The 13,545-nt window shown below is 48.8% G+C and overlaps 1 protein-coding gene across 3 annotated transcripts in view; it reads left to right on the top strand.

The window, feature by feature from the left end:
* The first annotated feature begins 8,765 nt into the window (after positions 1-8,765).
* Positions 8,766-13,545, top strand: part of zbtb14 (zinc finger and BTB domain containing 14) — a 31,421-nt gene continuing 26,641 nt past the window's right edge. Inside the window, exon 1 of one of the 3 annotated variants that reach the window (XM_033638187.2) lies at positions 8,766-8,945. Coding sequence is in view for 1 of the 3 variants with exons in the window: in XM_078162909.1 (XP_078019035.1) it covers positions 9,029-9,091 (63 nt within the window). In the remaining 2 variants the exon portion in view is untranslated. Of the gene's footprint in view, positions 8,946-9,013; positions 9,092-13,545 lie in introns of those variants that run through there. The other 2 variants (XM_033638188.2, XM_078162909.1) reach the window with 2 other exon arrangements.

Below are 13,545 nucleotides of genomic sequence, written 5' to 3'. Positions count from 1 at the left end.
ACGGATTTAAGTTGTACAAATAAAAGTTAAGATTTGTTTAAACCGTGGCGAGCGAATGTTTGTGGAGCGTGAGTGAAACGGACCACCCCTTCAACACCACGGCTTTTAACAAGAAAAGCAAACACATTTAAAGTCAAAAAACTCCATGGATTGAAGATAAAAGGAAGTTGTCTTCAAAGCAACAAAGAACACACACGCAGCGAGACAGTGGATGAAGTTTCTGCGGTTTGTGAGTACCGGATTTCATTCATTGATTATGATGAACAGAAAGGAGCCGCCACGCTCCGATTCAAACAAAGAAGCAGCGCAGCGCACATGCGCTCAATAAAAGTGGATATTGTTGCTTGCTGTGGGTCAAATATATTGATGCAAAGGTGGAATTCAAAGTGAATAAAGTATATCCACCTGCATGTTACGATGTCTGGCACTGGAAAGGCTGATGAGACGCTGCTGATAAAAACAATCGCATCACGCCGGGGAAAGCTTGGCGTTTTGATGCGCAAAAAGAATGAAATTAATAATCTGTTAGAAGCTGGGGAAAGTAAATAGACAGTTAACAAACATGTTGAAGCTTTCAATAAGTACTTGGGGGAGTTTATGGAGTTGCAAGTGGCGGTACAAAATCTCCTTTCAAGTGAAGAAGAAAAGGAAGCGGATCATACGGACTGGTATGAGCCTAAACTAATCCATTTTCGAGATTTCTTATTTGACGTTAAAACATGGTTGGCTGGTGACGCGGAGAAAGAAACGGACAAGAATGAGGAGCAAGAGGAGCAAGAAGAAGCGTGTGCGTTATTAGTGGGACCGGAGGATAGTGCGTCCCAGACCAAAAAATCATCCCCAAGCAAGGCTCCAAGCAAAGCCGCCAGCTCCTCCAGCGCATCCTCATCCTCCTGCGCTTCTACTGCATGCTTAAAGGCTAAGGCAGAGCGAGCTGCTCTAATGGCTAAAGCTCAAGCCTTGGAAATGAAACATGCTCTTGACATAGAAGAAGCTCAACTAAAGGCAAGGAGGGAAAAGCATGACGTGGAGGCTGAATTGGCTGCAGCAGAAGCCAAATTGAATGTTTTCATGGAGAGTGAATTATCACAGGCTGCATCTGCACAACCACCCTCATCATTAAAGCAACAACTAAAAGCTTCACAACCATCAACATCAAAGCAACCAAAATCAGAAATTGTAACACCAATGCGCCAGTCTGAGGTTACTGGAACATCTACAGAGTACAAAATTCCAGTAACATCTAAAAAATCTCAAAACCCTCAAAGCTTTCAGCAACCAAATGTTTCCCATCAAGCTACACCATGTAAAGCAAAGGCTAAAAGCAAACACCTGAGTTATGACCAAGAGGATGAGGATGGATCCTCAATTTCAAATAAAAATACAATGGATGAAAGTTGTCTCACTGATGTATTAAAGAGACAGAATGAAATAACTGGACTGCTCGTAAAGCAACAACAAGCAGCTCTTCTCCCTGCCAGAGAGATTCCTACATTTGACGGTGACCCTCTGCAGTACCGATCATTTATTAAGGCCTTTGAGCAAGGCATAGAACGCAAGGTGGATGATGTGCAAGACAAATTGTTCTATTTGGAGCAATACACAAAGGGAGCCCCCAGCCAACTGGTTCGTAGCTTTCTACACATGGACCCAGACACAGGGTTCAGAGAAGCAAAGGAACAACTTGAATGGCATTTTGGCAACAAAATGAAGCTGACATCAGCACACATGGACAAGGTCCTGCGTTGGCCTTCAATAAAAGCGGAGGATGGACCAACATTGAGGTCTTATGCGCTGTATCTGCGAAGCTGCTTCAATATCATGAAAGAGGTGAATTTTATGGAAGAACTGGAAACATCATCTCACATGAGAACAATTATATCCAAGTTACCTTTTAAGCTCCGAGACAGATGGAGAACAATCAGTTGTGACATTCAAGATAAGAGCAAGCGACGAGCAAGGTTCAAAGATCTCGTCGAATTTGTGGAAAAACAGTTGCGAGTTGTGCTGGATCCCTTTTTTGGGGATATACAAGACATGACTGATGGGAAAGGGTTGATAAAAGCAACAAAAAGGCCAACACAAAGACCCCCATTTAAATCAGCCAGTAGGGGGAGCAGTTTTGCTACTGCTGTTGCAACCATGTCAGAGAAAACACAGCAAGATGAAAGTAAACAAATCAAACCCAAAGTCAACCAAGGGGAGTTAAAACACGATTCTTCACATCCTCTTGACAAACACTGCCTATACTGCAGTAAAGACCACTCCTTGGAGTTTTGTGGTGTCCTAAAACACAAACCTAACAAAGAGAAAATCGAGTTCATGAAAAGTAAAGGTCTGTGCTTTGGATGTTTTGGAAAAGGGCACATGAGCAAGTACTGTAAAAACCGAATGACTTGTCAGATTTGCCATCAAAACCACCCAAGCTTACTGCACATTGATAAGAAAGAAGAAGTGGAATCGTATTGCAACACAAAACAATCTGGAGAAGAAGCAAAAGTCACGTCAAGCCTTGTGTCCCTGGATGCTGGCAGCCCTACTGGGGCCGGTAATACTGAATGCAAGTTGTCTATCGTGCCGGTTCAAGTAAAGCTGTGCAAAGGTACCAAGATTGTGCAGACGTATGCTTTCCTTGACCCAGGAAGCACTGCAACCTTTTGTACAGAGGAGTTAATGACGGAGTTAAACACAAGTGGAAAAAGGGTGAAAGTTCTCCTTAAAACTATGGGGCGGGAGAAGCCTGTGCCCAGTTACAGAATTTCTGGAATGGAAGTGGCTGCGCTCAAAGGAAGCGCATTCATGAAGTTACCAGACGTGTTTTCACAAATGTCTATCCCTGTTACAAAAGACAACATCCCTACAGAGGAGGACCTCAGAGAGTGGCCTTATCTGAAGGAGGTTGAACTGGAACCAATCAACGCAAGCATTGGGCTTCTGATTGGCGCAAATGCTCCAAAAGTCTTGGAGCCGTGGAAAGTCATTAACAGCGAAGGTAATGGACCGTTTGCTGTAAAAACCCTCCTAGGGTGGGTAATTAATGGCCCACTTGGGCACAGGGAGGACAGTGACATGAGGGATTGTCATCCTGCACGGGTTAACAGGATAGCCATTGCCAACTTGGAAGAGCTCCTAACCCAGCAGTACAACCAAGACTTTGCTGAACAGCATTACGAACAAAAAGAAATGTCAGTGGAGGACAAGAAGTTCATGAGCATCATCTCAGACTCAGCAGTGCTTAAAGATGGACACTACTACCTCAAGTTGCCTTTTCGTAAGCCAGATGTGACCATGCCCAACAACAGGCATATGGCCCTGCAAAGAGCACAACAACTGCTGAAAAGGTTCAAACGAGACCAAACATTCTTGGAGGAATACCAAGCATTTTTGCAGGATGTTCTGGCAAAAGGATATGCTGAGGTTGTACCACGAGAGCAGTTGGTAACTGAAAGTGGCAAAGTCTGGTATATACCGCATCATGGGGTCTACCATCCACGCAAAAAGAAATTGCGTATGGTGTTTGACTGTGGAGCCACGTTTCATGGAACTTCTCTGAATGGAGAATTGTTGCAAGGTCCAGACTTGACCAACAAGCTGATTGGTGTGTTGCTAAGATTTCGTCTGGGTCCTGTCGCCCTGATGGCCGACATTGAAAGCATGTTCCACCAGGTGAGGGTTGCGAGAGAAAATGTTGATTTCTTGCGCTTTCTCTGGTGGCCAGATGGAGACATCACTAAACAATGTGTGGAGCATAGGATGATAGTTCACATTTTTGGAGCTGTATCCTCACCCAGTTGCGCCACATTCGCCTTGCTAAAGACGGCAGAAGATAACCAGAACGAATACCCAGCTGAAGTTGTGGACACCGTAAGACAGAACTTTTATGTGGGTGACTGTCTTAAGTCAGTGAGTTCTGTGGAACAAGCAGTACGGCTGTACAGGAACCTCAAAGAGATGTGCAGCAAAGGAGGGTTCCATCTGAACAAATGGTTAAGTAACCATCGCTCGATCCTTGCCATAATTCCTGAGGAAGAAAGAGCCAAAGAGGTCAAGACAATGAATCTTGACAGGGATAAACTTCCCATGGAAAGGGCCCTCGGGACTCAGTGGGATGTCGAGAGTGATACCTTCACCTTCAGCACAGTTCTAAAACCTCAACCAACCACAAGACGTGGCATCCTGTCGGTTGTAAGTTCAATCTACGACCCCCTAGGGTTCTTAGCACCAGTCGTGCTACCTGCCAAGCAGATCCTGCAGGAGTTGTGCAAGGCCAAGCTGGGGTGGGATGAGAATATCCCGAAAGAACATGTTGACAGATGGCAAAGATGGTTGAGTCAACTGGTCCTGTTAAATGACTTTTCTATGAGCAGATGCATCACACCCCATGGGTTTGGTGAAATCTCATCTGCACAGCTGCATCACTTTTGCGATGCTAGTGAGGTTGGCATGGGAACAGTGTCGTATCTCAGACTTGCTAATTGCAGAGATGCAGTGCATGTTGCTTTCATCATGGGCAAAGCAAAAGTAGCACCCCTCAAGCAAACCACCATTCCCAGATTGGAGCTGGCAGCTGCAGTCCTGGCAGTACGTATGGACCGAATGCTGAAGACAGAGCTGCAAATTCAGTTGGATGAGTCGGCATACTGGACCGATAGCCAATCTGTCTTGAAATACATTGCAAGAACAACAGCAAGGTTTAAAACCTTCGTCGCGAACAGAATCTCCATGATACGGATGTTGTCTGAAGTCGCACAATGGAACTACATCAGCTCAAAGCTCAATCCCGCAGATATAGCATCACGTGGCCTGCAGACAGATGCCTTTCTTCAGTCCAAAGCTTGGATCCATGGCCCTGAATTTCTAAAGAAACCTCAGTCTGAATGGCCAGGACATGATAAAGAATCTGACATGATCACTTTGGATGATCCAGAGGTGAGGAATGTGGTCTCAGTCTGTGCTGCAGTGCTACAGTCCAACGAATCTCCCTCTGCTACGCTCCTAAGTCACTTCTCCAACTGGATGGACTTAAAAAGAGCAGTGGGATGGATCCTCAAGTTTAAAGAGCTGTTTAAGCAATTGCGCCAGGAAAGAGTTAAGGCCATTGCCACGCACCAAGCCTCCAGCCAGCAAGGTGACGCAGTAGCAAAGCATCTGCAGCGGTTTAAGGCCAGCCTAACGATACAAAGGCTTAATACTGAAGACATGGCTAACACAGAAAAAGCCATCCTCTACTTTGTACAAAGACAAAGCTTTCCGGAAGAAATGGCTTCGTTGGAAAAAGGCACAGTGAAGAAGACAAGTCCCTTGCTCAAACTCGACCCAGTGGTAGTGGATGGTGTCTTGAGAGTGGGTGGGAGGCTGAGCCGAGTGGCTCTCCCAGAGGAAGCAAAGCACCCCGCAATATTGCCCAAAGCCAGCCACATCTCGCAGCTTATCCTTCGCCATATCCACGAAAAGATTGGCCATAGTGGGCGAAGTCACATGCTTTCCACCCTTCGTTGTAAATATTGGATACTTCATGCCAATGCAGCAGCCAGAGCAGTCATCAGGAAGTGCATGATCTGTAAATTTCGGCGACAAAATGCAGGCGAACAAAAAATGGCGGATCTCCCCATTGACCGTGTCTCGGCAGATCTCCCCCCATTCACACATGTCGGAATGGACTACTTCGGGCCCATTGATGTGAAACGGGGTAGGAGTACAAGATACGGAGTCATATTTACCTGTTTGGCATGTCGGGCAGTCCACCTGGAGGTGGCGCATGCCCTCGACACAGATGCATGTATAAATGCCCTCAGGAGATTCATATGCCGAAGAGGGCAAGTAACGGAAATAAGAGCCGATAATGGAACCAACTTTGTGGGCTCAAATCGTGAGCTAAAGGAGGCCCTTCAGGAGCTCAACCAGGACAAGATCCAAAAAGCACTTCTGCAAGAAGGGATAAAGTGGACCTTTAATCCTCCCCATGGAGCACATCACGGAGGAGTCTGGGAGCGCCTTATACAGCAGGTCAAGAGAGCTCTCTACTCAGTGCTGAAGCAGCAGACTTTGGACGATGAGACCCTGCAAACAGCTATGTGCGAGGCAGAGGCTATACTCAACGACCGTCCTATCACCCCATCCAGTGACGACCCCAATGACATTGAAGCTCTAACGCCCAACCACATCCTCCAGCTTAAAGGCAAACCAGCACTGCCTCCTGGCTTGTTCAAAAAGGAGGACTTATACATCCGTAGACGACGGAGGCAAGTGCAGTACATTGCTGACCTATTTTGGAAAAGGTGGGTCAGGGAGTATCTTGCTATTATGCAAGAGCGCCAAAAATGGCGCAAGCCCCGCAGAAACTTCACCGTCGGAGACCTTGTACTTGTGGTTGAGGACACCTCACCAAGGAATTCATGGCTCAAGGGACGAATCACAGAGACAATGATGGACTCCAAAGGGCATGTTCGCCGTGTTCGTCTCAAGACCAAGACGTCAGTTTTGGAACGACCTGTCACCAAGCTGTGTCTCTTGTTGGAGGCAGATTGAGTCTTCCACAGTTCCCTGTTCTGGAGTCTGCCCCGGCTCTACACTTACACTGACATGGCCCCACACACATGCACACACAAGACATTGCGACACTGCCACGTGAAGAACGTGAACATTTTACTATTAAATCTATACTGGACTATGACTATAAGAATGTTTATGAAATGTGGCAAAAAAAAAAAAAATCTTTTGTTACTATGTAATAACGGCTACTGGTAATTGTTTGATAATTGGTAATTGAGTATTACAATTAGGGGCCGATATGTTGCAGCCGTCAAATTGAAGTTATTACTTTCGTATTTGTTAACTTAGTTTTACAGTGGAAATGAATTGTTTATTCTGCTTATGGTGGCCTATGGTATTGCTATGATTGTTTATATTATTATGTTTGTTTTTTATGTTTCCCGGGGGAGTGTTGTGCGTAACAGGAGGATATATGGGGCAGGTGATTGCGCGGCGGCGCATTGGAAAAACCTTAAATGTTTGGTTAAGAGGCGGTGGTTGGAAACAGTTTTTTGACCACGTAATTTAAGTTTTTCGTTGCCGCACAAGACCTTTTTGTTTTCTTTTGGATGTCTTGATAATTAAGCATGCAGCTTGGAATGGATTTAAATTGTACAAATAAAAGTTAAGATTTGTTTAAACCGTGGCGAGCGAATGTTTGTGGAGCGTGAGTGAAACGGACCACCCCTTCAACACCACGGCTTTTAACAAGAAAAGCCGACACATACAGACTGGTACATACAGACTGGTACATACAGACTCGTACAGACACTTACAGACTGGTACATACAGACTGGTACAGATACATACAAACTGGTACATACAGACTGGTACAGATACATACAGACTGGTACAGATACATACAGACTGGTATAGATACATACAGACTGGTACATACAGACTGGTACAGGTACATACAGACTGGTACATACAGACTGGTACATACAGACTGGTACATACAGACTGGTACAGACACGTACAGACTGGTACAGACACATAGACTGGTACATACAGACTGGTACAGACACATACAGACTGGTACATACAGACTGGTACAGATACATACAGACTGGTATAGATACATACAGACTGGTACATACAGACTGGTACAGATACATACAGACTGGTACATACAGACTGGTACAGACACGTACAGACTGGTACAGACACATAGACTGGTACATACAGACTGGTACAGACACATACAGACTGGTACATACAGACTGGTACATACAGACTGGTACAGATACATACAGACTGGTACATACAGACTGGTACAGATACATACAGACTGGTACATACAGACTGGTACATACAGACTGGTACAGATACATACAGACTGGTACATACAGACTGGTACAGATACATACAGACTGGTACAGGCACATACAGACTGGTACAGATACATACAGACTGGTACAGATACATACAGACTGGTACATACAGACTGGTACAGGCACATACAGACTGGTACATACAGACTGGTACAGGCACATACAGACTGGTACATACAGACTGGTACAGGCACATACAGACTGGTACAGTATGAAAATCAAATGTAATTTATGGACGTAATTATGGGCTGTAGCAGTGCTGGCTAACTGTGGAAGGACGGCTTGTAAAGATGCTCATCCTCTGTGTTGACTTTTGTTCTTCACTTGCTCATTGATTGTGTTTATCTCTAACACAACCACGACGTGATACCTTTAACCACACAATCCTGGGAGTGTCTCTGAATGCGCTGGTGTATTTTTTCAGTTATTGTCTCCTGTTTGTGTGACAGAGTAAATAACAACATCTTATTATTATTATTATTATTATTATTATTACTACAGTGTCATAAAATAAGGAATAACTTTATTTTTCCTGAGGGAAACTGCTGTGTTGCAGTTGGGATACAAGGTTCAAGGTGTGCAGCATACAAGCAGTGAAACAACAAAGTATGAAAGGTATGTAAATATAAACTGAATATAAAACTAGCTGACAGATGAGTGCAGTCTGATACATAAACAGGCTCAGTGAGGACGATACAGACTGTTTGCTTTGCTTCTTTTTATATGATCGATAAATAAGTGTGTGTGTGGGGGGGGTCCCTTTTAATGACTGACTGATTGATTGATTGATTGATTGATTGATTGATTGATTGGGGGTGGAGGGGGTCATGACAAAGACAGTTTTTGAACCTCTGCTGTGAGGCCTGATCACCGGAGGAGGGCGCATGCGTGAGAGGCAGTGATCCGTCTCTTTGGCGCGCTGCCTGCGTGCCCCTGCAGAGTGTGCGTGCTGGCGCAAAGCGCGGCCTTCCGCTCTGTGCTCGTCCTCATCAACAACAACAACAACCGGACAAAGTGTCTACCGGCTGCCGGTGCGCTGACACACCCAGAAGAACACGCTGACACTGGCCCGCTGTGACGGTAAGAGTCCGCTCCCTTTGCTCCACGCTCTCCTGTTCCCGCCGCCGTTACCGCGGGGATGCCTGCGCGTTCTCGAGCCGTTCATGGCCGCTCGAGCCCCGTCTCGCTCGTGTTGGCGAGGCCGCGGCGCCGCTGCTCGCGTGCCTGCGTGTCGGTCCCGGGGACGGCGGAGCCAGCACGCGGCCCGCTCACCGTCCGGCCGGTGATGGTGTCGGATGGTCCGCAGGTTTAACGGAGAAAGTAGTTCACGGGTAAACGCCATTTTGTGTGTGAGCGGAGCAGCAGGCCGGACTGTCCGCCATTTAACGTTAAATCAAACACCGAGTTTCACCGTAAAAACACCAGGCACACCTCATCCGGTACACACTAACGTCTGAACGTAACGGTTGTGAATCATCACCGGCGACTATGTTGGTCACCGTGTGGCCGGTTTATCCCCTGGTAACGCTGAAGTAGTTAATGTTTGATTAGCATGTTAGCTCCAGCACGTCCTACAGGCTAACGTTAGCCTCCCCGCTGCCGTAACACCGTCAGCAGACTCCATTAAACGGTTGTCCTCCGGCTGATAGGCCGCCTGGGCTAACGTTAAAACGGTTCAGTCCGGTTCTGACGATCGGCTCAACTAAACTGATGTTAGCCTCGCAGCTGCTAGCCCGTTAGCCTAACATTAAGCTAGCCCTCTTCTTTCCGGTTTCAGTGACCCACAGTCAGACTCGGTGTCCGGCAACAGTCCGGGGTTAGACCCGCTGCGGGTGTTCACACTTAAAAACCCGGTCTACTCCGGTAAATAACGTCGGTATGCTCCGTGCTCACAGCGAGCCTGTCTCCCGTCCGTCCCCCCGGTTCACTTTAATGCATCGTGCACACGCTCCGGTGCGCGTGTCCGCGATACAAGAGGTACATGAACTATTGGAACCACACTGGGCACAAAGAGGCACTGTCCCACCATGCGAGACACAGAGACACTGTCCCACCATGCGAGACACAGAGACACTGTCCCACCATGCGAGACACACAGACACTGTCCCACCATGCGAGACACACAGACACTGTCCCACCATGCGAGACACAGAGACACTGTCCCACCATGCGAGACACACAGACACTGTCCCACCATGCGAGACACACAGACACTGTCCCACCACGTGAGACACAGAGACACTGTCCCACCATGCGAGACACACAGACACTGTCCCACCAGGCGAGACACAGAGACACTGTCCCACCATGCGAGACACACAGACACTGTCCCACCATGCGAGACACACAGACACTGTCCCACCATGCGAGACACAGACACTGTCCCACCATGCGAGACACAGAGACACTGTCCCACCATGCGAGACACACAGACACTGTCCCACCAGGCGAGACACAGAGACACTGTCCCACCATGCGAGACACAGACACTGTCCCACCATGCGAGACACAGACACTGTCCCACCACGTGAGACACAGAGACACTGTCCCACCATGCGAGACACAGAGACACTGTCCCACCATGCGAGACACAGACACTGTCCCACCATGCGAGACACAGACACTGTCCCACCATGCGAGACACAGAGACACTGTCCCACCATGCGAGACACAGACACTGTCCCACCATGCGAGACACACAGACACTGTCCCACCATGCGAGACACAGAGACACTGTCCCACCATGTGAGACACAGACACTGTCCCACCATGCGAGACACAGAGACACTGTCCCACCATGCGAGACACAGACACTGTCCCACCATGCGAGACACAGAGACACTGTCCCACCATGCGAGACACACAGACACTGTCCCACCATGCGAGACACACAGACACTGTCCCACCATGCGAGACACACAGACACTGTCCCACCACGTGAGACACACAGACACTGTCCCACCATGCGAGACACACAGACACTGTCCCACCAGGCGAGACACAGAGACACTGTCCCACCATGCGAGACACACAGACACTGTCCCACCATGCGAGACACACAGACACTGTCCCACCATGCGAGACACAGACACTGTCCCACCATGCGAGACACAGAGACACTGTCCCACCATGCGAGACACACAGACACTGTCCCACCACGTGAGACACAGACACTGTCCCACCATGTGAGACACAGACACTGTCCCACCAGGCGAGACACAGAGACACTGTCCCACCATGTGAGACACAGACACTGTCCCACCAGGCGAGACACAGAGACACTGTCCCACCATGCGAGACACAGACACTGTCCCACCATGCGAGACACAGACACTGTCCCACCACGTGAGACACAGAGACACTGTCCCACCATGCGAGACACAGAGACACTGTCCCACCATGCGAGACACAGACACTGTCCCACCATGCGAGACACACAGACACTGTCCCACCATGCGAGACACAGACACTGTCCCACCATGCGAGACACACAGACACTGTCCCACCATGCGAGACACAGAGACACTGTCCCACCATGCGAGACACACAGACACTGTCCCACCATGCGAGACACACAGACACTGTCCCACCATGCGAGACACAGAGACACTGTCCCACCATGCGAGACACACAGACACTGTCCCACCATGCGAGACACAGAGACACTGTCCCACCATGCGAGACACAGACACTGTCCCACCATGCGAGACACAGAGACACTGTCCCACCATGCGAGACACACAGACACTGTCCCACCAGGCGAGACACAGAGACACTGTCCCACCATGCGAGACACAGACACTGTCCCACCATGCGAGACACAGACACTGTCCCACCACGTGAGACACAGAGACACTGTCCCACCATGCGAGACACAGAGACACTGTCCCACCATGCGAGACACAGACACTGTCCCACCATGCGAGACACAGACACTGTCCCACCATGCGAGACACAGAGACACTGTCCCACCATGCGAGACACAGACACTGTCCCACCATGCGAGACACACAGACACTGTCCCACCATGCGAGACACAGAGACACTGTCCCACCATGTGAGACACAGACACTGTCCCACCATGCGAGACACAGAGACACTGTCCCACCATGCGAGACACAGACACTGTCCCACCATGCGAGACACAGAGACACTGTCCCACCATGCGAGACACACAGACACTGTCCCACCATGCGAGACACACAGACACTGTCCCACCACGTGAGACACAGAGACACTGTCCCACCATGCGAGACACACAGACACTGTCCCACCAGGCGAGACACAGAGACACTGTCCCACCATGCGAGACACACAGACACTGTCCCACCATGCGAGACACACAGACACTGTCCCACCATGCGAGACACAGACACTGTCCCACCATGCGAGACACAGAGACACTGTCCCACCATGCGAGACACACAGACACTGTCCCACCAGGCGAGACACAGAGACACTGTCCCACCATGCGAGACACAGACACTGTCCCACCATGCGAGACACACAGACACTGTCCCACCATGCGAGACACAGACACTGTCCCACCATGCGAGACACAGACACTGTCCCACCATGCGAGACACAGAGACACTGTCCCACCATGCGAGACACACAGACACTGTCCCACCATGCGAGACACAGAGACACTGTCCCACCATGTGAGACACAGACACTGTCCCACCATGCGAGACACAGAGACACTGTCCCACCATGCGAGACACAGACACTGTCCCACCATGCGAGACACACAGACACTGTCCCACCATGCGAGACACAGAGACACTGTCCCACCATGCGAGACACACAGACACTGTCCCACCATGCGAGACACAGAGACACTGTCCCACCACGTGAGACACAGACACTGTCCCACCAGGCGAGACACAGAGACACTGTCCCACCAGGCGAGACACAGAGACACTGTCCCACCACGTGAGACACAGACACTGTCCCACCAGGCGAGACACACAGACACTGTCCCACCACGTGAGACACAGAGACACTGTCCCACCAGGCGAGACACACAGACACTGTCCCACCAGGCGAGACACACAGACACTGTCCCACCAGGCGAGACACAGAGACACTGTCCCACCAGGCGAGACACACAGACACTGTCCCACCAGGCGAGACACACAGACACTGTCCCACCAGGCGAGACACAGAGACACTGTCCCACCAGGCGAGACACACAGACACTGTCCCACCAGGCGAGACACACAGACACTGTCCCACCAGGCGAGACACACAGACACTGTCCCACCATGCGAGACACACAGACACTGTCCCACCAGGCGAGACACAGACACTGTTAAAAGTGCCTTATAACCTCCCTCCATTTTCTAAACAGGCTTTTATTGTGAAACATTTACAGGAAGTTGTTGGGGAGGATTCAGTAGCTTGTATGTTTGCGTACGGTGCTTCAAATGTAGCTCCTGCCATCTGCTGGTGCTTTTAGGTGACTACAACAACAGTTCAGTGTCAATTCAAAAAAGAAGAAATATACGTCATCAGTAGTCGTTGATAAAAAGACGCAACGTTTCTTTTTTTGTTTATTTGTTTTTTTTCCAACACTTTATTTCAATTCTTGTACAAAACAAGCAGTGACAGACATGAACAGAACAAATATGCGAGAGAAAAGAAAAAGAAATAAAATAAACAAATAAATAAAAGTTCA

The sequence above is a fragment of the Epinephelus lanceolatus genome, chromosome 20 (assembly GCF_041903045.1).
Source record: "Epinephelus lanceolatus isolate andai-2023 chromosome 20, ASM4190304v1, whole genome shotgun sequence".
NCBI lineage: Eukaryota > Metazoa > Chordata > Actinopteri > Perciformes > Serranidae > Epinephelus > Epinephelus lanceolatus.
The sequence above is the reverse complement of the archived record's forward strand: the minus strand, read 5'-3'. Positions and strand labels throughout refer to the sequence as shown.